Source organism: Lagopus leucura, unplaced genomic scaffold, assembly GCF_019238085.1.
Source record: "Lagopus leucura isolate 7727_CA_CO unplaced genomic scaffold, USGS_WTPT01 Super-Scaffold_100157, whole genome shotgun sequence".
Lineage (NCBI taxonomy): Eukaryota > Metazoa > Chordata > Aves > Galliformes > Phasianidae > Lagopus > Lagopus leucura.
The window spans coordinates 14,043,762-14,069,442 of record NW_024962334.1 but is presented as its reverse complement, the minus strand read 5'-3'; the positions used below and the strand labels follow the sequence as shown (position 1 = coordinate 14,069,442).

The following is a 25,681-nucleotide window of genomic DNA, read 5'->3' as shown; positions in this document are numbered from 1 at the left end:
ATCCAGTTCTAAAGAGGTTTCTATAGAACATCTGATTTAGGCATGGCAATTACAAAGAAGCTCAAGTGGTCTCCGCTTGAAATTGCAAATGTACCACATTGCATTCTCACAAGAATTCGCATGCAAGAACGGTTTGCAGATGGTTTGCATTGGCATACTTTATGTAAACGCTCTAGGGAACAGATGGCATCATGGGTTCTTGTGGCAAATGTGAATTTATAGCACTCACAATACGCTAAAGTCTTTTGCTTGTAGCTGAAAAGCAACAAAAATGAAGTGGAAGTTCAGATTTGTAAATCAGCTTGCCAGTGCCTTTGCCACTGTTGCTGTGGATAACATTCAGTTTAGTCTTTATTGCAAAATTTGGGTTCTTTTATTTGCCTTCTATTTGCAGTTGGGTGCGAGTGCATGCAGCATGTGCATATGTTTATTTGAGTACACATATGCAGCTTTTAAATTATTGGACTGACATCATGTAATGATCAGGAAGTTGAGGTCTCAACTATCATTTAATCCAAACTTTTTGATCTTTTTTATCTGAAATTGAATGCATGTAATTCCAACTTTCTGTGCATTCATAGGTTGTACTGGATAAATCGATTGATTTTAAAACGACAGCTTTGGCAAATATTGTTAGAAGGGGTAAAAGTATTTAGCAGTCTATGTTAGAAGTGTGAATTGCTGATCTCTTGGTCATTTTGTAGGTGAGTATGCAGAGGGAAGAGCATTGGGGTACGTTAGCATTAAAAGTAACAAGTCCTCCTAATTTGGACACATGTCTGAATCAGCATTTTCTATAAAAGTGAAGTTCTGTCTAAGAAGATCAAGCTGTGGAAAAGAGCCTGAAGTGGGTAAACAAGCAAAGGATTCACTGAACTCCTTTGGAGCTATGACATCGAACTCAGAAAACAATTATTATTGTGGTATATTCCCTAATTATTAAGATGCTTGTAAAAATTGATTTTATGTAAACACAGCTCGTTCTGAAACAGCGAGGTCTTTGCAGTGAACATAAGTTGTTTAAAATTTATTGACCTGTCGTTCACATGTGTTACTTTACTAGCACTTAATGGTCTGTTTAGATAGTCTTGGTGTGTATGAACTCCCAGTGCGCTACTCCAAGCACCACACGTTGACAGGTAGCTGCCATGTAGATAAAATAAGGGGCCCTACTCCAAAGCGTACAGGGACACACAATCATTAGTTATTTTCTAATCTAAAGCAGGGGGTTCCTCAGCAGCCAGAGGAAAAGAAGTGCTCTGTCTTTGCATTATCTCTGCAGCCAAGATCAGCCCTGAGTCCTGAACCAATATGCGAAGAGGCCAAAAGCAAACAAACAGGAAATCCAGCCCTCCCCTGAATGCAATTGATTTAAGCAGCCACAGCTCTTCAGGTTTCTTTTTGAATGTGTCACACAGATGATATCCAAGATTAGAAACTTAACTCGGTCTTAAAAACTTTCCTGAAAGATTAAAGACTGATAATGCAAAGGTAAATTGCTTTTGTAATAGATAGGAATCACTTACAAACAAACAAACAAACAAACAAAAAACCCCAACCAACCAACCAAAAAAAAATCAATAAAACCCACCAAACATGTTAACCCCTTCTGCTGTGTTTTTCTACCTTACTTATAAACAAAACAGACTAAAAAGGTAAATGACAACAACAAAAAAAAGCATTGCTTCATATGGTATCCTTCTTCACTGACTCAAATGTAATTGCTGTGTTTTTTTGTGGTGTTTTTTTTTTTTTTTTTTTTTTAATTTTTAGGGCTCTCATTCTGTGAGTTAAGATGGCTTTTTACTTTTTATTTTTTAGGTCTCATGAGAAAGTGATATGCATGATGTTTTGTAGATCTCTGTAGCCCAAATTAGCCAAGCTTTGTTAATGTATTTTCATGTTTATGAAGTATCTCCAGAGACCCAGTTTTTCTGGTAGTTTCTTTTCATTGTGGACCACCAACACTGTTCTCTAATTTGACACAGACAGAAGTTGCATCCCTAAAAGTCACTACTAGAGTGTCATCTGTCCTGCCCCCCCGTTGGTGGTTATCAATACATATACGCACTATGGACGCTGAGCAGCTGTAAAGGTATTTATTTTAACTTTAAATGCCTGGTTTGAAAATGGTGGTCAAAATTCATGCTAATACTACATTTTACCATCTAAAAGCCTACTCTCAAAACGTTTGCAACGTAGACAATTAAGCAGCAAATTTTTCATAGGCTACTTAAGAAATGTATATGTAATGTCATTATCTTAATCCATATATGCAGTTGCATAGTCATTTTCCTGCCTTTGTGTCAGGCCAAATTCTGCTATATTTGACTAGCAGTAATTCAGAACAACTGTTATTTCCAGTGGGTTTACATCTATGTAACTTGATACGACATCTGCAATATGAATAAGAAAAATCAGTATCGAGTTTCATTTGCTGTGACAATAAAGATGTTTATCCATCCACTTTTCAAACTCTAGACTTCCCTATAGGCTGATCACTTTCCCCATTCCCAACTCATAAAAACAACAACAACAACACAGCTCATAAATCTTCTGCTCCTGTAGAATGCATTTGGCTTTGAAAATTCAAAACACAGATATTGATGAAAAATGATTTAAAAAATGAAGAAGTCCTACACATATAGTTCTGGTTTTATTTATTTCTGTCAGTACCACAGAATTGCAGATTTTCTTACTAATCATACACTAAAATTGACCATTAAGACTTTAAAGACGCAGGCTATCCTCAACCTGGGATATCTGAGCATAATGTATCAACAATGGAAATGTCATGTAGGCTCAAGAGATTCTGTATTTGGAGATCAGAATCCACTTCACAAAAGTGATTAAAAACCTTTACTTGAAGAAAGATCTGCTAGATTACTCCATTGCACTTCTCTGAAAATTCTGACATTTTTGTTTTTAACTTTCATGGTTTTTTTAATAGTTTTTGCTCTAGGAGCAGCATGGTTAGCTCAGGAGAGTGTTTAGGCCAGGATTGTCAACCTCCAGAGCTGCCTTAGTTTGAATGCTTGTATTTAGTGATAAAGTATTTGCCATCAATCTTGTTCACCTGCATTAAAGGTCTCACTTTAATGTACTGAACATGAGAAATTCCGAGAAAGATAAGGAAACTACAACAGCACTCTGACAGCTTTAGGTGTAGAGATTTTACTCTTAGAATTCTCCTTCGCTAAAGGCGCTCAGCTGTTACTGATTACGGCAGCTTTTTCCTCTTTGAATATCAGGTAAAGTTGATTTTTAAAGGTTCCTACTCTGGGATGAGACCATTAAAGAGATTTCCTTCTCTTGGATGTAGTTCTCAGCTCTACACCCTCATGCTATGCTGTATTCCATGTTGTCCCAGGGAATAAAAAGGTAAGCCCAAGCACTGCCTGGCCTTGGGTCTCTTTGTTGATGCTGGGAGGTAGGCCTTTATACTACCTGCGAGGGAGCATACCTCTTCCTTTCTGGCATTTTCAGAACAAAGAATGAGGAAACTTGTCTAGAGGTATAGTTCCAGAAGTACTTAAGCAGATGTGTGTGTTTTGGCTGGATTATCAACTTCTTCGTCTTCATTAAATTCTCCTATCCGTATTAACAGAGGACATCCCAGGCAGGGTAAGGAGTGCATACCAGGCATGTGAAAAAAGTTGCCATTCTGGCTAAATTTCTTCCTTTAGCTAGAAAAGGGCAAAGTTAATGATAACTGTGATGACTAATGATTAGATGGAATTGGGAGCCAGCTGATGAGGGAAGATGGGCTAGGACCTTCCCAGAAAACACGGTGTTACTGGTGTGATAACCATGGGCATTTTGGTTATCTCAATGTCACACTTAGTTGTAGGAGAAATGTAGCATTTTTTAATTTCCAGAATGTCATTCTCCTTGGTGAGAAATAAGCAAAAGTTTCACTTTACTCAAAATACTATTGTGCCCTTTTTAATGAAGTTGGTAAAACATGACGAGTAAGCTCCGCTCCAGTTCAATGTGCCAATGGGGACATGAAGAGACATCCTGTGATTCCAGTTAAACTCCAGATAGGTGACCAGAATTCCCATGTTGTAAACTGTCTTATTAATGTGCTATAAGGATATTTTCTAAATCTTTGTGAGAACAGCCATTTAATCACTGCTATTTAAGCTGAGGGCGTTTGGAAAGTATAGATGGTAAATAACAAGAAGATCCTTTCCCCCTTTTGTCAGTTCTGAGTTGGTAGCTGAGCACAGGAAGAGGATGTTGCCACTTAGGGCACTGACATCTTGCAAATATACCTAAATATTACGCAATGCAAAGCACCATAAGAAGAATGGATTGGAAGCTTTCAGAAATTCTTGGATAGGTCCTCAGAATTCTTAATCAGATTCCTTGGGTGGGTCAAATGAAGAGATGGAAGTACTGCATGTCGTTAATCAAAGAGCCATTTCTTCAAACTGAATGATTCCAGAGACAGCAAAGAGCACTCATCAGAACTCTAGCCCTTTACTAGCAGTGTTACCTGGAAAGATGGTGCCTGTCACAGTTACTGCTTTCAGCACTTCTTATGTGGTATAAATGTGGGCTTGAAGTCTCACATCTAGTCACACAGACTCTTTCTCCACTAAAACGTGGTGAGAGTTGTCTGAGAATGACCTTAAAGGTTACTGTTCATGTTGCTTGTTAGAGCCTGGGTGATGGAAAGGATTCACAGTCAATCAGAACAGCAGGCAGGGTCAGGACGTGGACAAAAATGCTGTCCTGTGAGTTGTCCACACAGATAGCTAGCATAGGGGGTACACTGTCCACAGTGATGCCAGGTCTGCTCAGGGACAGATGTGTAAGGAATCATCCCCACATGTATCCACAAGCCAATGTGGTTGTGTAATGGCAGATCCTTTGAATACAAGTTGTGCATCTGGGAGTGAATGAATACACGTAGAGTCAATAGGGAGAGCTGGTTTTGTGCACAGACCTTCCAAAATTCATGTGGAAGAGTTTGAGCTAGGATGCAGGTTCCCAAAATGATATGAAGATTAGCCGTGTTGTAAAGTGGTAGCTGTATTTTGGCTAATGCCTGAGCTGATAGACAAGGCAGGTGATCTTTGGTAAAATACCAACATCTATCTACATGTGTTTTCTTGCAAAGTGTGGCTGTGGCAGTGCAGAATAGTGAACAGAAAATAAATATGTTTTTTTTTTTGCCTATTCTGAAGTAACTATTGCCATGTGGTCACTCATAGTTTAAAGCTAGGTCTAGTGTATTCACATAAGCTTTGAGCACGCTGTCATAGTCATGACTTCAGTTCTTGAGGGGGAGGATGTGTGGCGTGGATATATCACCTTTAATAATATTCATGTTTTCTTATGTATTTAGAGGTACTTACGTCTGTTGTTAGAGTCAAATCCCGTATCTATAAGCTTTTTATTAATTTTTTACTGGAAAAATTTTCTTCCCACACTGAAGGCCTTTTTTTCTATGAAGAAATGTTTCTGGTTCCATTGACAGGACCTTATTAGCAGCATTCAGGAAGCCTCCCAACAGGAAAATCATGAGCCCTGAAGCAGTACTTTAGGTATATAGTCATTCCTTGCTCCCCCTCCATCATTTTCAGGCCTATAAGATCTTCCCCTGTGCTGTTTTTAGGATTATGTTTGTTAAGGGTAGTAAACTGAGGGATAAATCAAAGGGATTTTGTGATCACCAAGATTTACAATCATCACTATATTACATACTTGAGTAGGGTTAAAATAACAATTCAGTTTTAATTTAAAGAGAGATGGGGGAGAGTATAAGGAATACTATTTTCATGTAGTTATCTAGTAAAATCACAGTGTGCAGGGTGGAACAGAATAGGCAGTAATTAGTAAGGCAGACAGACTTTCTTGTATCAGGGCATTTGCAGTACATTTTTGACACCTCTTTTGCAGGTTCTGAATTCACTCTTGTATTTATGACTTCCCAAAAGGTAAAATAAATCATAACACTGGCATACAAATTAAAGTACTTAATTATAGTAATTTAGAGAATTTCTTCCTTGTCCTTTACTTTCTTGGTCTTTCAGCATGCCAGTCTGGTCACGTCCAAGGCAATCCTTTTTAATCCTGATAAATGAATTCTTCTTAACTACAAACTAAGATCCTCACTTGACTGCTGAAAATTGTGTAAAGAGAAGCTTTTTTTAAGTCTCACCATGAAGTTGTGAACAATTTCAAAAGAACAATCCCAAAAGAACAATTTGGGAAAACTATTTAAGATTATTCACATATTTTAAAGTCTTTTTTCAAGGGAGTGTGAGGGTGTAAAAGGCAGAGCTTTAACAAAAACCTTTTATTTAAAATCACTGCAACATCCACTGTAAATCAGCTTTGCAACAGCAAAGTTTTGGAAAAACTTTTGCAAGTGTGCAGTTCTTGAGGTCATTTAAATATTACTTAAGCAGGACTAATTATTAGAAATATCTTATTTCCTGAGGCACATAAATGACTCTACAGCTCTGCAAATTGCTGAATATAAACACAAGTAGCAGGCACATATGAGATATACAAGACCATATTAGGATGAGGTGGGAGTTTGTGCATTCAAAGGCAATTTGAAAAAAAAAAGCTTCCTTTGGATTCTAAAGCAAGACATGAAATCAGAAGTATTAACATTAAACCAGTGGCTGATGAGAAGGTGAGAAGGTTTTGAAGCTTTTTTTTTTCCTTCGGTATTGTATAATGGAACTGATACATTTTTTGGAAAAAAAAGGAATCAAAGAACAAATCAGTGTGGTTCACTTTAGGACTGTCTGTATATTCCGTAAGTATTACAAACATTCCCAAATGCAGGCTTTATCTCTCTTCTCAATGTCTGAAGCACCCAAGCCACAAGACTTCATGAAGTCTGAAGAGTAAGACGTTTGGATCCAGGTCTTGACAGACTGGTAGAGAGCTTACACACACATTTGGGTCCCAGTTCTGAAGTATTCCATGCGTTGTTGGGTCTTGATCTAGAGCTCTGAAAAAAGTGAGGCACTCTCTGAGTATCTGAAAATAATTTGAAGTCACAGACTGGCTTTGCCGTTCTGTGAAGGACATCACAGAATATTTAGTTCTACACCCCGTACAGTCATTAGTAAAGCCCCTTGCTTCCAATGTCTTAATGTTCTAAAGAGGCGTATTAATTACCTCAGAAGCTCTGCTTTGTCAGTTTACTCTCTACAGTTCGCATGGTCAATCTACCGGCTGTTTTCCTACTTGTCATCTTTTCTTCCTCTTTTAGTTAGGCATGTGTTTGAAGTTAGTTTTAAAGAAATAAAGTTACACCCCTTTATTTACATAACAGCTGTCAAAGCATGATATTCTGTTCTCCAAAAGTAAGTGAAAAAGAAGTTCATCCCCTTGTTTGCTATCTTGAAATTGCAGGGACTTGGGTTCTGTAAACCCTCTTTTTTACGAGTAGTGATTAAATGGAAAAAAATTCTGCCAGGAGCACAAAACCTCAAAGTTACTGTCACAATTGTGTTGCTTACTAAAGCCGTGTAATAGGTTTGTGAGAGAGACCTTCAGAACAGAGAAATGTGTCCGTATCTTTCAGTGGGAAATCGGACTAAGAAAGCCGTGCCTTAAATCCTTATGGTCTTTACTTGGCATCAGCCCTATCTCCCAGCTCCTATTCAGGCTCACACAAAAGGTTGTTTTGTTTTGTTTTTGCAAAGAGTGAAATAAAATCTTAACTGTGTTTTTCTTTTTAATATTGGGAGCATAATGAGGTTGCTGAAGTGTAGGAAAGCCAACCAGTAAGCCTGGGATGTCTCTCATTTCTTTAACAGCCACATAGTGTGTGCAGCTGAGAGCTGCCAGTTGGATCTTAGCAGAGGAGAAACCACTTTAGTTTATTTGGTTTGTATATGGAATAACATTTTTCTTGCCTTGGAATACTTGTTTGTCATCACTCGCCCTTTGTGTTTATGTTCTGCTTAGAAATAGTCTCTGTGCTGTATATGCATTTGCCAGGATGTGCACATAAACAATGTTCCATTATGGCGTGTTCTGCATACTTCTTATTTACACCATATACGTCCAGCAGTAAACACATTGGAGAATGACAGAGAGCAAACTCTTCTAGGCCCCTTTTTTTCAGTTAGTCCAGACTTTCTGCCATATGCTTGCTGAGGTCCCACTTCTATTCATGTTTTTATTAGGTAGAAAAAAAAGTGTCCAGACTTCCAACAAAGCAGCTTTTGTGTTCTCTGTCAAAAAAAATCTTCTCCTATGAAATGTTGATAGAAGTACCCAGAGCCCTTGGGGGTGGGGGGCAGGTCTGAATAGCCCCATGGTTTACACACAGGAGGGGAAAGCAGGAGAGCTGGGGTGCGATTTTAGGTTCTTGCATGCTGTTAATGAATATCGCTTAACACTCTCTTTCTTTAGTTTTCCATTTGGCAACCAGAGGTCATAGCCCTCTTCCTGGAGCTTGTTACGAAGACTAACTTTTAAAGTGTAAAACGCTTTTGGAGTTTTAGCTGGAAGACACAAAAGAAGCAAAATACTGTTCAGTGTAGCATAAAATGGAAGTTTGACTTAGAATATGTGCTGTTAGTAAAACTACGGGAGCATGGTAAAAAGTTTTACAGTGGCATAAATCATTTTTAGTGACTCTGCACTTGAAAATGGTTGGATTAGATCTTTTTCTCATTGATTTTGTATTTGGTTAATGATTCCAGTCCTGAGATCTTAAAGCCGTGTAAGATGTAAAAGATACGGGAAAATATCTTTAACCTCTAGATTTAAACTATGTGTTTCTTTTGACATTGAAATATTGCAATGACCTGGTAATGTTTTCCAATGTTTTAATTTTTGCTGATGTACAAAAATATCACAGAAGAGCTGATTTGTAATTATTACACATGGTATTGCATAAATTTCTTCCTAATTAAAAAGCTTCTAAATTCTGAATAATCAATTTATGAAGGCATATGGTTTTGACAAATTATACATTTAATTTCTAAGGATTTATTAGACATTTGACCTGTAGATAGTTAATTATGGATATAGGACTGATGCAGTAATACTGGAGATTGATATAGTGATATAGTTGCAAATTTATTTTGGTATCTCTTACCTTAGTAGTGAGACATTGGAATACACCTATCTTTTCTACTGTCTTGTTCATTATGCAGGAAAGCATTAATTTAATGAAGGATACAAATATTTAGGAGGTGCCAGGTAGCATTTGTATGAGAAGATATTTTTGACAGAGTATAACCATACCGAAGCTAGTCCTTCAGGTCAAACCTTTCCGATTTAGAGGCCAGTAGTTTCCAATAGTGCCAGTGGTAGTTTTAACTGCATAAAGATAGCAAAATATAGACCGTTTCCCTAATCCACAGTACAAAATGAAATTGATTCTTACTGATTAATTTTTAACCAGAAAATATTTCTGAGCACCTGTTTTTGAACTAACCTCTCTTACACTATATTGACAACCTGAGTTTTATGAAGAGAGCAATTAAGATGTTCAAGAGGAGCTTTCAAATTACCCACACGTGAAACCAAATCAAATAGTGAATAAACTTAAGATGCTGTCTTTCCATTCTATCTGTATTTATAAGCAGTCTGTGAGGACCGTACAGAGAAAATACAGGTGAATTTTTAGTGATTGAAATGGTTAGAAAAGGAAGGCATGTCTTAAACATATGTGTTAGTTCTTTTGCTAATATGCTATGGTTATGTACTATTTCAAAGCAATTAGAACAAAAAGAAACTTTAAGATTATTTTCTTTGTATTTTTGGACCAAATTGATTTCTGGATTCTTCTTAGCAATCCTGGCCGAGTGGGATCAGGAGCTGCTACTTAGCAGGGAACAACTTTGTTAAGAGATGAAGGTGAGATGTGTGCATTACAGCATCTGCTGTACCAATGCATCTGTGTTCAGGAGTAGCGGGTAATGAAAGAGGAGTGCGGGAAGGCTTGGTTCAAGGCTTCTCCTCTGAACCATCAGCTGAGAATGTCCCTGAGAATGTCTTCCAGAGAAAGGAAAGTTTGAGTCCTAGTTTGTTTGAAATGGGGCCATGCCAGTGGTGCCTTTCCTTCCTAGACTTGATTAGTGCCCTTAGCACTGTGAGTCCCATTTTGGAATGTGAAAAGAAGAAATGAGGTACAGAGTTTGTACCTATTGTGACCAGAAGAAAGTCAGAAATAATTGTTTATCAGTCTGATCATTTATTTTCTCCACTGGAAGCCTAATGAATCCTTTTCCTAATGGTACACAGCTGTGGCTCACAGTGGAGAAGTGTAATCGCACAACGTACGCCTTGAGTGAGGATGTTTGCCTTTCCAGGTCCCCCTGTCAATCCCATTCTCTCGAAAGGGGTAGGAAGCCAACAGGGTCGAACTGCAAGATTTAAAAAGAGAGAGCCTTAGGAGTCTGTTGTCTGAGCTTTCAACATTTTTAGAATCAAACTCTTATCCCTGATAACCAGGACAGTGGCAATATCATCACGTTAGTTTTTATATCCAACTTCTATGTTTATATTTAATACACTTATGCTTATATTTACACTTAGATTTAATGCAATTACACATAAATGTAATGCATTTGCTGTAATGAGATAAACTGAGAATCTGATGTAATTACTTGGTGGCAGTAAGTAGAAAGGATTACTAAACAACTAAACAACTAAATTTGCAGTTTTTTAATAGTTCACAGTGATCATTGTACAGTTTGGGATGAAAGCAATACACTCTGTGATGGTAAAAAATTCTCATATAGATTATTTAAGTATTACCTGCATCAGCTCAGGATTTTTTAATGCCTCAGTAATTATCCATACAGAAGTTGATGAGCAGGCAGAATTTAGGTGAAACTATTGGTGCTTGGTAAATGCAGCCCATACAGGATCCTCACAGAGTAAGCATGAACAATTTTATGAGAAGTATGTTCTGTGTTTTCTATACATCACAACATCCAGTTATATTAAATATAATTCAAACTGATCTAAACTCCCTTCGTTGTCTGTTTGTTGTGCCATGGGTATCCTATGGTGAGTTAGATAGTTTTGCTTTTACTCTAGTAGTGTTAAACTCATTTTTTCCAAATATTTTTGGCAGGCCTTCGGGATTGTTTTGAAACAGAAGGAGGGAAAGATGTTTTGAATCGTGTCAAATACATTTACTGGGAAAGGGTTAATCTGCCCTCAGGAGTTGCTATGTAACTGAGTCCTGCTGGGAGAGTCAGGATTCCAGCCAATGAGGCTCAGATCGACAATACAAAGCATCTATCTTCTGTTTCTTATGTGTTGTCAGTTATTGGACATTTTCTGAACTAGAATTACACTTTAGCTCCTTTCATACTCTCCTGCAGAGTCTTAAATAATTGTATTCGGCACCAAAATCAGAAAATAACAGTACAATGGCATGTATTGTCCTGAAAATGTTACTTTTAGGCAACTTTGAGTAGTGTGTAGAAAGATCTGCCTTGCATCATAACTTGAAGACTTATAAAAAATGGTATTTCCAAAAGAACTTTGCTTTTGATTCTGAGGAAAACCTTCTCCTACCTTTATGTTCTCACCTGTGTACACAGCCTTCAGTGTATTTTTTGGGCAGAAAGAGTGACTAAACATCTGAACCTTAAGCTGTTCCTTCCTGCCTAAAATAATTCAAGAAGCCAGTATTCATTTTCACATGTTCTGATTAGGCACTCTCTTTAGCTGTTCTTCTTCTTAAGGCCGCTCAGGGTTTAATGGCTGAATCATGAACTCTTCTTTTTCTCCTTTAGAAGAGCCAGTTGTGTTTTCTTAAAGTCTTGCAGCTTAAGGAAAGCCTCTGTGATTGCACCAGCATATTTGTATGGAAGAGGTGGCACGTCTGAGTTTTTTGTTGTTTTTTCTTTTTTCCTGGAGGAGATCCACCTAAAATCTCTTTGAAGGCTACTGATAAGATGACGGGGAGACTAAGCCTGGCCTGTAAAAACACTACTTAGAAATCTTTGCTTCACTGCTGGGCTCTGATAGAAGGAAAGAGAGTGGAGTGGTATTTGTCAACATGTCATTGAATTCTCAATATGTTTTACACTTCACTTGGATCTTTGTGCCTCATTTTTTCCAGAGAGGTTCTGCCTGATAACTTGTGTTGGCAAAGCTCGTGGCCCTTCTTACATGCTTACGCAGTTCTATCTCCAACTGACATAATGTTCCAGTATTGTTCAGCTAGCAGAATAGGCTCAAACATCAGCAGTGAGCATTTGTACTCCTAGCAAGTCTGGTTATATTAAAAACAAATACATTAATGAGACAAATTTAGGGATCCAGAAAGTGCGTCTTTAACTTTTTGAAGTCTTCATGTGACACATATTCACTAACTTGTTATTTAGGATCTTGGTGAAAATAACATGATATATAACTTGATAATATATAACATGAACATAAGGAGAATTCTGACACATTTGTCAGAATTGGGAGCGTTCATATGCCTCTTTTGTGTAACTAAACCTTCTGTGGATTGTGGCTTGTTTCTTTATCCATTCATTTAGATAGCTGCTTGAAAAAGTTGGGCCACAGCTCTGTCTCTTGGCATGTCCTTTAGAATACTTAATGCTGTAGATGGATGCAATAAGGGCTAGACTTGGGAGCCATCTTGGGGAGGGAAAGGGATTCCTTCCATACATTTGTCTTTGTATGGCTCCATTTAAAGGCAGGCAAAGTCTGTTCTTCTATAGCCTGCAGCTGATAAGAGTACATGAAAGATGAATGTATCATGAATGAGAGGGCTGTTCTTCAGGAAGTTTGTCCAAAACTATAGATGGATTAATAGGAATGAGTTTGGGTTTTTTCCAACGCTGTGGCAAGGTATAAGGAAGTCTATTTAGTCAGAAGGCTTGAGTTATCAAAATGAAGTATTTTGGTCTGTCTTAAGCAAAACAGATCTGATGGCTTTATATACCTGTCAAGCTTCACGTGTATTATGTTCTTAAAAACCACCTTGAATATTTTCCACTGCATATGGTCCCAGAAGTGAAAAAAAAAAAAAAAAAAGATACTGCACAATGACTGGAGCAATGTGCTGTTGACTATCAGTCTTCAACTGCGCCCCAGCTCTGTTTATTAAAAAAAACACACACACACATATATATATTGTATATATATTTAGATATATGTCAGTCATGATTTCGTGAGCATGTCCATAACCTACATATTCAATCTCTTCTATACCTCACTGTGGGCATCTTGCAAAAGATGTGTATTCATAAAATCTCTTTAGCCAGTATGGGACTAGCTTAATTGATCAGGTTGAGACCATGCAGATTTTTTGTGAATAGTGAATTGGAATTGCAGAGGTCAAGTAGAATTTGAGGAATGCACCAAAGTACAACTTGATTGCTGTATTCTGACATAGTCTGAAACTCAGAAAACATCTTTGCGATGTTTTAGACTTGATATCGTTTATGCTGCCCTTGCTTGAACATAATGCAAGCCCAGCCTCATTCTTGCTGTCTTTTGAGATCCTATCTGTGTTTGCTGTCTATTGAGATCCTAACGCTGATAAAACAAGGGAGGGTAAGGAAATGGTCTTTCCTGATCTGAAAGAGTTGTACCTGCAACAACCTAATTATGGACACAGTTGGTATACCATAATAGACATGCACAGAGTCTCTAACCTACTCAGTAGTATTATTCTCTAATAGCCTGTATGCTTGTAAAACTGGCCCAGCTAGAAAAGTTTACTTATCAGACTGCCTCAGTGTAGTTAAGATGATAAAAATGTTCCTGAGAGGACGCGTGCCCTCAGTTAATTCACACAGTACTGATGGCGTATACCTTACAAGGGGAAATAAAACCCAGTTTTCCAAACAGTGACCGCTTTTTCTGGGTGATTCTACATCATTTACAGAAAAAAAAATCATATATCTGTTCCTCACTCTGTTGCCACTGCAGATAGAAAGTACACCTTCACAATAAAACACACGTGTAATTGTGGCAGTACCTTACAGCAGTAGGCAGGCTAGGGATGTATGCTTGACCATCATTACTAGGGCCTTTCAGACTGTCTCACCACATTGTCATTGCTGTCCTTATCCATGCTAGCTAGGTAGGTAGGTACACCAACATCTTTCCCTGTTATTTCCTCCTTAGTTTTGCTGCTTGAGACATCCCCAGATAGGATATTGGACTGTTCTTTCAGTATTTGAAGTGGGCTTGATGGGGAGCTAGCTATGCAGACGTTGAATTGCAATGAATTGTCCCTGTTCTTTGCAGGGGAGTTGGACTAGATGACCTTTAAAGGTCTCTTCCAATTCTTATGGATTCTGTGATTCTAGGAATACGTGTGTTAGACTGCCAAGCTGTGGTTCTATTCTGTTTTACACTAGCAACAAAATCCAGTCCATCTATGTTGAGGTTTTATGTAACCAGAGCTCTGTGCAAGAACACTCCTGCCATTTGTGGGCATCTGGAATCACGCTGTATAGGTTGAGCCTGCAGCAGTGCGTGAGCACAAGCCGCAAATGCTGCTTAAGCCTCCTTAGATTTTTGAAATAGGGCTTAAGTAAGGCTTAGTCTTTGTTAGGATATAGGCGTGCACTGATCCGTTGTTCTGGGTTTTGCTCAAGTAACTTTGGTCATTTGTTGGAAGAAAGTGACTAGGGCTAACCTTTAAGATATCTCTTCTGATCCTGGCTCCAGCTGGCCTTGTGAGTTGTCTATATTAGGAACTCTATTTATTTTGCATTTTCTAACACTATTTATATACACACCGTGAGATGCCATTCAGGATATCAGGAGATATTATACTTCTGTCAGGTCACTTTTCATTTTTTCCTCTTTTAAAAGGTCAGATACAAAATAAATGCTCAAATAAATTTTGGGAATCTTTTAATACGTTTAAATGAGCTTTGTGCTCTTTTGCAGTCTGCCGACCACGCACACAATCAGCGTACAGGAAACTTTATTGTTAGAAGCATTAACATTTAATATTTCAACTTATTCTTCTGCTTCTTACCTCTTGCTTCTACTTTGAGTTTATAGATCTCCCAGCCCTCGTTCTCCCTGGATTATATAATGCAGTGTGTCAGTGCCATGCATGGCACTGTAGTTACCTCAGCATTTCCATTTTAACTTTCTGTTTTGAGGGATTTATAAGCTAGCAGTAAAAATGTCTTTCTTGGCAAAACCTTGAAACAACAGTTTCTGGTCATTTAAAAAGAAAGCAAAATGAAACCATCCTTTTTTCCTTCTTTTCCTGGCAACCATTTAGCATGGTGTTTGCAGGATCTCCCGAACAGCAAACGTGAAGGCGGCTATTCAGTATGCAGCCAATTTTAAATGTAATAATACTTTCTCTTTTTATATTTTTCAAAAATGCATGTCATCCAGCCTTTGGGCTGATGATGTCATTGCCTGTTTGCCAGCCTTTCTGGAACCGTCAGCGGTCGGCCTTTGGGGCCTCAGGGAGGTACGGCTTGGGCTGTGTTTTCCTTTCCTTGCAACATGGATAAGTTCTGCAGTGTTCTAAAAAAAGTATTTATCCCTCTTTCTCTTGGTTCACCCAAGTCTAATAACCTACCATCTCCTTTTGTGTCACAGAGCTACAGGTATATCACAATCTTAAAAAACAAAAACAACACGTTGGATATATATGTATATCTAGAATATTATTAACAAAAACAAATTTGAAAAGGATAATAAATCTCGTGTTATAATGGGTTGCTGTTATAATATGTTGTTATGCTGTTATAATGGATTTGCTGTTAGAGAAGAGGCTGTGTGGGGACCTGTGGGTGAGTTACGCTTTGCCAATCACTAGGGATTCCCGTGTTTTCCTTAGGAAGAGTAAGTAGTAGCCACTCGCAGAAATGCGCTGCCGAACCAGATACATTTCCAGTTCTATCATCCAGGGCAGTTCTCTTTCCCTGGCTTTGGGCCAAAGGAACGTAAAATGCAGAGTGGATTCTGAGAAACATGGTAGCCTGCTCCAGTTTGTGAGATGAATTACTTTTACTGCCTTTAAGTTAAGCAGTCGGCTTTAAAGTCATCTTTGCAAACACATATCCACAGATGAACACAGAGAAAAAGCCTTTATCCCTAGTAGGCGACGAGCAGGCTGGCTGTATGTCCCAGTTCTGGATTCGGAGCTGACCAACTCCGCTTTTCCCATCTGAAATCAAATATTGTTCTGCACAGAATACTCTTTAGCCAATTGCTGCTAGATTTCAGGCCTGAAGTAATTCTTCTTGCAAATTCCTGTCTCAGTTATTGTGCACAGTAGCATACAGCAGTGACAAGAAACTCCTTTTTGATTTAATTTCACTGTACTTCGTGGTTGTCCGTGCCATTTGTGTCATTTTGTGCCAGTAATTTTACTGTTTTAATTTTCATTTTGGGCCTTTCTTGCTCAGGATGTATCTCTGTTCTCTCAGAACTACCTTGGAGTTTAAAATAGTCATCCATTATCCTGTGTCCCAGCCATTTTTTTCCTTACAATCTTTTAACATCATTCTTGTGCTTGAGATGGAAGGAAAACATCCTACAACACTAAAAAAAAAAAAAAAAAAAAAAAAAAAAAAAAAAAAAAAACCATGTAGTGTTAGGGGGATTCTGATTTTCAGGTTTGAAACTCTGTATCACCAGTTGGAGAGGGAAAAAAAGGAAAAAAAAAAAAAGCCAAAGCGGACAAGTACTGTTTCATATTAACATCTATTCTCAATGAAGAGGTAAAAATCAAAGCCCCTGTGTGTGAGGCAGGGTTAGTGAACTGCCAGTGATTCTCCCAGCAACTGACACAAAGGAATCTGTGAGTATCAAAGCTGAGGCAGCAAGCTTAGTGTCAGCTCTTGCCTAGGGAGTAGAAGAAAACATCACTTTGTCTCTGCTTTCACTGCTTAAACACACACATCATTCACTAGTAACCATTTACTCTGCTGTCAAAACTGTTTCAAGAGAGTGCTACATTTGATTAATAGTAAAATGCATGCATGCAAAAAAAAGTATGCCTCCCCTGAGGTACTCATTTTAGAGAATTTTTGCATGTACTTTTTAATTTTTCCATGCTATAAATATGCCTATAATATTCCAAGAGTGCTGCATTGCTTGTGGTAAAGTCCTTTTTGTTTAGAAAGCCTAGTGCACTAACCCTAATTCTAGTTAATGCCTTTTCTCATTGAGGCATGTCACAACATCCTCAGACTCTTGTGCTAAAGAAAAAGTGACCAGCACAAACGTGTGTAGCACATGATTCATAGTGCTTCTCTCTGAATTGTCCAGTGGGTAATTGCAGTACAAAAACCAGAGAAACAGATGTAGACCCTAAACCTTGGCTGTAAATTTTTGTTTTATGATTATGGGTTTCAAATGTGCTATGTCACACTGACAAATATACAGTAACACCAAAGGAAATAGATTTCTGACTTGAACTTTTGCTTTTTATTTCGCTTATGGCTAAGAATATGTTTATTGTAAAGTTTCTGCCATTGCAGTCTGAGAGAAAACAGATCAAGGCGGTGATGTGAAATCACGATTTCTTTGCATGGATAAAGGGGAAGAAATCAGAGCGAAGTTTCCTGCTTGCTGCACCTCCATATGAGCTGGGTAGACATTTAAAATATGTGGCATTACTTAAAGTTTCATTACATTTGAATTAGAGGGCTATTAGTTATCACAATAATTGTGGTTAGTCCTGATCTCAATTAGAAAATACCCACTGCTTTATGAGTGTAGCTTTTCCTGATACTCTGTTTAAAAAACCGCAAGTATCGTGCTATTTCAAAGTGAAATATGAGATACATAAATTACTGTATCGTAGAAATAGTATATGAGCGAATGATTAGACTATTTGAAGAATTCATTAATTACATGGGGTTTTTGTAATAAGTGTAAGCATTAGCACAACTATTATTCGTAGTAAAACATGATGAGCTACCTGGCTCATTTAAATACAGTGTGAAAAAGCAATCTTTTTCAATTCGTATGCAGCTATGCATGACTTCCTGACGCTTACTTTCAGAAGTTGCCAGTCTACATTTTGCAGCAAAACGGGCAGGTTTTATTTATAAATTCAGTTTTAGAAGACTGGTAATGGAATAAACAGAAGTGAATTTCTGTTTGTATGATTTTATTTATTTTAACTCACACGGGCAATATGTTTTTCTTGGCTCCAGCTTAAACTGTTCCAAGAGCCCTGGTCTGCACAAAGTGCTATTTTCTCTCTAAATCAGAGACTGACAAAACATACTGTGTTTTGTATGATCCCTTCAAGTTATTTTTGTGATGACGCATTGCATATTCCAAACTTCTCGTGCATGCTGTATCATTTGGTTAGAAAATGCTGCCTTCTAATTTAGCTCTGTTACTCAAAACAAACCAAATTCCAGCAATATGGACAGCTGAGCTTGTAACAGAAATTTAACCACTTTTTCACTTGCCATTTTGCTACAGAGAATTCTGCTTACTGGCCTGAAATTGTTTAAAGAAGCTTTCCCTAAAAGATGACTTTTTGGATAAACATGTGCTGTGCGTAATTTTCAGGTTACAGAGTGTCAGGGACTTCATTGGCTTGAAGACTTTCCAGCATGGGGGAGAACATCCTGACAAACTTACAAAGTCCTTAAAAACACAGTGTTAAACGCCAGCTTTGTCACTCTTCTACCTAGAGGGAAGGTGGAAAGAGATGCTGCCTGCTGCAGGAACAGCTAGAGTTCTGCTATCCGAGGGGAATAAAACGTTAAGAAAGCTTTTGTTTTTATCTCTTCCAGATTACAACAGGTCTTTTTCTGGCTGCTTGTTTGCAATATGGATGTATCAGTTTCAAGGGAGCAAGTGTGTGGGGGTCTTCTTTGTTTTTTATTTAAATCCCTGAACCTTTGTGAGAAGTTTTGTTAATACAATCTACAGGCATTGTCACAGAGCTCTCAGTTCATCAAAGGACTTTTTGTAGAGAGGACATCACATCCATTAAACTGGTTGCACAGGTCCCAGAGTGAATCTCTCTCCAGTATTTCTTTACAGTCCTCAATTGTGCCTTTGCCCTGCACGTTGTCCCTTGCTCTGCCAGGCTCTGATTTTGGGATTTGAGAAAACATGCAGTAATGGAGTGTTTCATTTTCCAGTTTTCCAACCTGAGCTAGCTTTTGATTTTCACAAAATGCTGAGAAGCCACACAAGTGTCTGGAGGGCAGAAGGGAGGAACGGCTGAAAGGCAGAGAAAGGAATCTTGCCTCTCCTGGAACCAGGCTCCTTTGTGCCTCTGGAAATCACGCCCTGGGCTCCTCAGGGCTGTGCACGCTCACTCTGCCAGATCCTTGGTGCATTTGCTGAAAGTAAAAGCATACATGTGGTGATTTAGCTTATGCCCTTTCCAATGGGGCAGAGGGAGCATTTCCAGACCCCTCAATGTTATTTTCCACTTTTAAAGTGTCTGTAGGAATAAGGTGTCGGTGAACTTTCTTTGGAAGCAAGACTTTGCAGAGGATGATTATTTACAGAAGGTGGCTTTGCGCTGGCTTGATGCAAAGGGTAGGCCAGCAGAGAGCCATGCACATGGTGCTGGCACATGGGCAGCCCTGGCAGGGCCTTGCAACCATAAGGGAGGGATGCCAGAAATGCTGCTGCATGGGCATTGGGTGGGTCTCCAGCCATGAAGCGAAGGCAGGGATAACCCAGTGCCTTCAAAATGTTGGTGAGGGAAGACATGGCAGCCTCTGCAGTGCATGGATGTGAGGGACAGCTGGATGCTCTGCCTGGGGGCATCTGTGGCCTCCTCTCACCAATAACTGTGGAGAGCAGGATAAGCACCAGGTAGGTCTGGACCCCACAAAGAAGCCCATTGCCTTTTTCCCCTCTCACCCTCCTGGTAGCTGGGGCTCATTAGCTGTGTGAAAGCTGATACAGTCCCTCCGGGGCCACGCGAGCCAGCCCTGCCCCTCTCAGCTAATCAGAGACAGGCAAGACCTGGGATGATGGCGGCCAGGATGGGAGATGAGGGAGTTACCTCCTACCCCCAGCTGGGCTGTGGTCTCACCGTTCTGGGCCTGCATGGGCATGCTGCAGGGACACATCCCAGACCAGTGGGCAAGCCTGGGAGCATTGAGCAGTGTGGCCTGAGTCCTTTGCAGTTGTCACACACAGCTGCCTGTTTCAGGAGTGAGAAAAGGGCTGGTGAGGAGAGGTGGGCACCTGCAGACCCCCCTACAGCAGGGATAGGCACACGAGGAGCAGGGCTGTGCCAGCCATCCCTTTGTGGGTGGCACCGAGCAGCGGTGCCTTTTCGGGGTGAGTCTGCTCTGCACTGCCCCTAAACTGGGGTGTTGCCTGTGGCTGTGGCTCCGGTGCATCAGTGGACGCCGGGGCGTCGCTCATGGCCTCTCCAGGGGAGCAAAAGAATGTGGCGGGGGGAGAAGGGAGCGGGGCGAGGGCACCGAAGTTTCAGCACATTGAGCTGAGATGCGCAAACCCCCCGCTCGCAGCAACCACCTAAAGCAGCGCTGTGCAAACAGCCTCCCGGCCGACGCAGGGCCTGTTTCTATTCCCGGCATGTTTCTCCTCCTCCTGATTTTTTTTTAATTTTTTTTTTTTTTTTTTAATTTAAATTTTATTTTTTCTTCACCTCCCTGCTTGCTATTGCTGGTCCCGACGAAGCGGGGTGACCCGGGGAGGGCCACGCTCTCCCTCACCGCCCGCTGCCTGCTCGCTGCCGGGCTGCTGGGAGTTTTTAAGCCGTGTGAGAATCCTGGGAGCTGGTGATGTCAGACGCCTGGGTCATTTGAAGGTTAGCAGCCTGGGAAGGGTTCACAGAAAGTTCACTCGCATATATTAGGCAATTCAATCTTTCATTCTGTGTGACACAAGTAGTAGGAAGTGAGCTGTTCAGAGGCAGAAGGATCTATTCATGGCTGAGGGGGATCCAGAGGTCCTACCGGAGCTGTTTCGACCCCGGGACTCGGCCGTCGGCACGGCGCGAGGAGCTGCAGGCAGCCGGCAAGCGCCTGAGGAGCGGGACTGGTTCTAGAGAGATTTTGGGGGAGATTGAACGGAGCTAAAACTTGGAATGCGGCTTGCTTCCCCCCATCTTGCTGGATTGGCTGGGCAGCCTGGAAAATGGTAAATGATCATTTGGATCAATTACAGGCTTTTAGCTGTGTTGTCTGTCATAATTCATGATTCTGGTCTGGGAAAAAGACCAACAGCCTACGTGCCAAAAAAGGGGCAGAGTTTGATGGAGTTGGGTGTACTTTTATGTGCCATTTTCCTCCACACCTAGAGGAAAGCACTTTTGCAGGCATTCTGTACAGGGGGAATCATGTTTGACTGTATGGATGTTCTAGCAGTGAGCCCTGCTCAGATGCTGGATTTCTACACTGCGAGTCCGTCTTCCTGCATGCTCCAGGAGAAGGCTCTCAAAGCATGCTTCAGTGGATTGGCACAAACAGAGTGGCAACACCGGCACAGTGCTCAATGTAGGTCCCAACTGTTCTTTTTCCACTTTAAAGCAATTATTATTATTTGCATGTATGTAAAAAAATACTTTTAATTAAGTGCAGGGGTGATGAGGGGCGGGGGGAATTTTTGTGCAGAATGTGCTTTGCAAGCCTTTTTTTTCCTTTAGCCAGGAGGGAAAAAGAAAAGAAAGCGCTGAGCTGTTTTCTGTTTATCCCTTCTTATGTAGTATATTGATCCTTACAACAGTTCTGAAGCCAAGAAGGAACACATAAAATTGTAATACTATACAACATTTGTAAAACTCCAACCAGTGAAGGACGAATTTACATAGCATCTCTGTAGTAGTTGTTTTTTTTTTCTTTGCTTCCTTAATCTAATTTTGCACCACATTTGATAATCTGGATGCTTGTTGTCTTGAAGTGCATTTCTGCAGAGCAGCCAAGCAATTAAAATGCTGCTCTGTGCAGTTCTTACAAAGCCATTGAATTGTACTGGGTAGGTGCCATTCCAAAAATCAGACAGTAGTTTTAAGTTTCTGAAGAAAAGGCAATATTTCTTTGTACTGACCTTGCTGCCACCTTTCTTCTTCACTTTGTTGCTCTAAGAAGTTGCTGTTTTGCTATAAAACTACTCACTGTGAGCACCCTTTGAGTTTAAACATCAATTATTTCTATACCTTGAGATTCAGGCAGTGTAACACTGGTAATGGAGGAAGAAGAGTTAGTGGTGGGACACTTAAGAAAACATGTTATTATGTTAGAGAGTCTTGATCTTGTACTGGAATACATAGGTAGTAAACTGATAGTATTTTAACTCCACAATTTCAAGTTTGAGAAAGAAGTGCCAGAAAGCATCCCCTTATACTCTGCATAAAAGCTTGCAGGATGCTTCACTGCTCTGACGGTGATTTAGATAAATGACTTGGCTATCTATCAAAATGTTTTTAGCACGCTCTCAGGCACTCCAGTACACCATTAACTGTCTGATTGTTTGAAATTTTTGTTTTGCAGTGTGTTAAAAAGTTGCCTGGAATTAGAATAGTTCTCCCTTCAATACAGTTAATCTCAAGGCGGGGGGGGGGGGTGGATTAAAAAATAAATTTAACAAATGGTCATGAAGTAATGCGTTCTTCACTCTTCTCAAAAGTTTTCAGTCAGCAAATGACATTTGTGTGGGTTGAGTAAGGAAAACAGAACTGCAGAAATCAATGACTACCAGCCTACGACACTGCAAATATTTTGATGTCTTTACAATTAAAATTAGACTGTGAAGTTCAGCATGGGATGTTTATTTTCTCCACGCTGTTCTCAAAATGCTTCAAACAAGATATGAAACAAAGCTCTTTCTTCAAAATGCTGTTACTAGCTCTGGGCAAGCTTCAGTTAGAGGCGAAAAAAACCCAAACAGATGTTTCACTAAAAATGTGATTTTTTTCTGCTGTGGAAGGAACTTTCCTATAACTTCGGCAGCGATATCGTGGAAACTCAGAATTAAACTTTCCTGAAGTAGGAGGAATAAGCTATCATAAAAAACCTTCATTTGCAAAATATTCTTAAATACCTTCTGGCTTAAAAATCTCCTGTTCATTCTTTTTTTTTTTTTTTTTTTTTTTTTTAAATAACCAGAGGCACGATTCTTAAGAACAAAATATATGATGTTTGTTCTTGGACAAGTTAAACACGGGATTACCCTTATCGGAATGGAATGAGTGGTAAATATGTCATTTGCTTAGGGCCTGCGATAAGAGACGAGTGTTGATAACGGCAAAGTTTAGCTACTCAGAGAAACTAATATTTACAGGAGTAAATAGAAAAATACAGGGCAAATGCATTCAGGAATCCAGACTCCTAACTTTGTGAGGAATGGGACTAATCTTCACTGCACGGGAATCTAAAGTCAGGATGAAACCTGAATTATAACCTGGTATATATCGCTGTAATTTGAACTGTGAAATTTAATGGTATGTGTATGTGGAAAAGCAATTCAGTGAGAGTCTAAATGAAGAATTCTGTTTGATTTCTAGAGCAAGTGGTGATTTTAGTTTTGGAAAAATAGTAAGCACCTTATGCTTGTGGATAAATATATGTACGCGGATGATAAAATAGTAAAATTCTGTCAGCGTTTAATCTTTGATTTTGTATCCCCTGAAAATAATGTCAAAAACCAGAATTTTTGCGGCAGAGAAAACTTTCAGTGGTTTAAAGGTTGCTCCAGTGATTACGAATACAAAGATAACAATGGTTAATTTGAACTGAAGTGTTTCCTGATTCTTCCTTTTTATGAAGACCTCGGTGATTTAATGAAATGTAATCGTAGCCAAATTTTGGAATTATTAGACATGTAATAGCTTGGGTTTTTTTTTGTCTAGTTTGTTGTTTTATTTTTGGCTCTCCCATAAAAGCAGTACACCTGCAGCCATAGCTTTAGGCCTGAGAAATATTGCTTTGATAGAGATGTGATTGCAGAGTAAAAGGTAAATGGTTGTTAAGGGAATAATACCTGAACAGTGCAGCCTCAGAACAGCCCAGCAACAGTCCTAGCATCAAGGTTTCAGCTGAAATATTCGCAAAATTGGCTACTGCAGAGGTTAAGGCAGATCGCTGTGGGTTTCCAACTTCAGCACATCTTCAGGATGTTAATCCCGTTACAATTCACTAAGCCAACGCACTCCTGCAACATCACAAATTTTGTAGTCCATGAGGGTCTGCAAAGTGAAGCAGAGGGTAAGATGCAACCCAAACATGACCTTAACTTGTGTGGCATTTTTTTCCTCCCCCCGTGGGAGGAAAAGCATGCTATGGGTCTGCAACCCCAACGCTAGCCACTGTGTACTGTAAGATGTGCTACACACAAACTGTATACATTTGTGTACTCACGCGTGTTTATATTTTATCTGATGCTTCTTACCTCGTTATAGGCTTAAAGAGAAGTTATTTATTTACAAAGGAAATTGTGGACTCAAGGATGACACTAGAACTGACTGCGGTTTTAATCATGAGTAATTCTCCTTTTCTCCTAAGATAAAAATCAGGTTGAGATAATCAAATTAGAGGAGAATAGTTCTTGAGAGGACAAAAATGACTGAAGTTAAGATAGCAGGAATGATTAATTTATACGTCAAGACAGATGGAATTTTTTGCTCCCTTACTGTGTAGTGACAACAATTACCGAGAGAAAACAACTAACTTTTGGTGAAATGAGAGCTAGCTCACTAGTGCGGAAGTGGGAACGGGACAAGCCCTGAGAGGGAATGAGCTGCAAAGCAGAGTGATTTTCCTTTGGACTTGGAAAAGCATTAAAAAAAATCTTCATTAGTCTTCATTAATTAAAGAAGTGAAAAACAAATGAGAAGGCCCAAAGCCAGAATAAGTTTGCTTGGTAGTATGTAGTATTTTAGCTGATAATATCATGAAATACTACTACCTGCTGTGTTCTGCTATGTTCAGAAGAGTACGGAGTATGAGGAAGGCAAAAGTTAAGCACATGGCAACAGAGTGCGGCATGAGGTGGGCACTCCTGTAGCATGCAGTTGTTGTTTGGGTCCTCTAGGAAGTGTTCATCTGGAGAGGTCTAGAAGGTATTCACTTCCAGAAAGTTTGTCAAGATGGAAATCCACAAGGCATACATTTTACTTCTGAATTCCATTTGGGCTGGGTTCTTGTTACCTGCAAACACTGGGAGCACTGGAAACATCTGCGCTCAACAGAAAAAAAAGAAAAGAAAAAAAAACTTTTTCTTTTATCTTTCTGAATTTAAAAACAAACATTTTGAAGTAAGGACTTGTAATCTGCATTCCCAGGTATCAAATTGCTGCAGGTGTGTTTGCTAGTGCCCAAAAGGCAAGATCTGTTTGAACCAGGTTATTTTCTTTAAAGTTCATGTAAAAACTTTACATTGTAATCATTAGAACTGATATGCTTAGGAATAGAGTATGTATTTCATTTTTTGTACTTGTGGCTTAATGCCCTGAAATGTGTGATGAGAAGTATTTGTTTCTGATCCTCTTCAATACGCAGATTTTCACACTCAAAACGTCACAGGGGGATATTTTTCTTCCAAATGAATTGAGATGAGAGCAACCAGTCCTCTACGTAGGCTCTCATCTAGGTCGCCCGATTCATCCGTTGGCGCAGGAAAACTCTAATGGACGTGCACTGCTGTCAAAAACTCCCGCAGATAAAAATGATGAGAGGCATTCGCTGGTGAAGCCGGGGTGGGATAAGCTTGGAGGAAAAGCAATGTATCTTTGGGTGACTCCCCGCTTGCCTAATGCGTCTGTGCAGTGAAG

General features: G+C 39.5%; 1 protein-coding gene and 1 long non-coding RNA gene across 5 annotated transcripts in view; one reads left to right on the top strand and one right to left on the bottom strand.

Annotated features, from left to right (window-relative positions):
• RARB (retinoic acid receptor beta) overlaps nt 1–25,681 on the top strand; it is a 188,812-nt gene that overhangs the window by 75,793 nt on the left and 87,338 nt on the right. The window contains exon 1 of one of the 4 annotated variants that reach the window (XM_042889142.1): nt 20,696–21,410. The exons of 2 other annotated variants lie outside the window; for them this stretch is intronic. In XM_042889142.1, coding sequence (XP_042745076.1) covers nt 21,254–21,410 — 157 coding nt within the window. In that variant the 5' untranslated portion in view covers nt 20,696–21,253. Of the gene's footprint in view, nt 1–20,695; nt 21,411–25,681 lie in introns of those variants that run through there. One more of the 4 variants, XM_042889141.1, reaches the window with a different exon arrangement.
• Nucleotides 8,469–25,079, bottom strand: LOC122189767. Its single transcript, XR_006181963.1, has 3 exons — nt 24,817–25,079; nt 23,893–24,097; nt 8,469–8,486 (listed from the first exon to the last, which is right to left on the bottom strand). It is a non-coding gene; the product is annotated as an uncharacterized LOC122189767 (long non-coding RNA).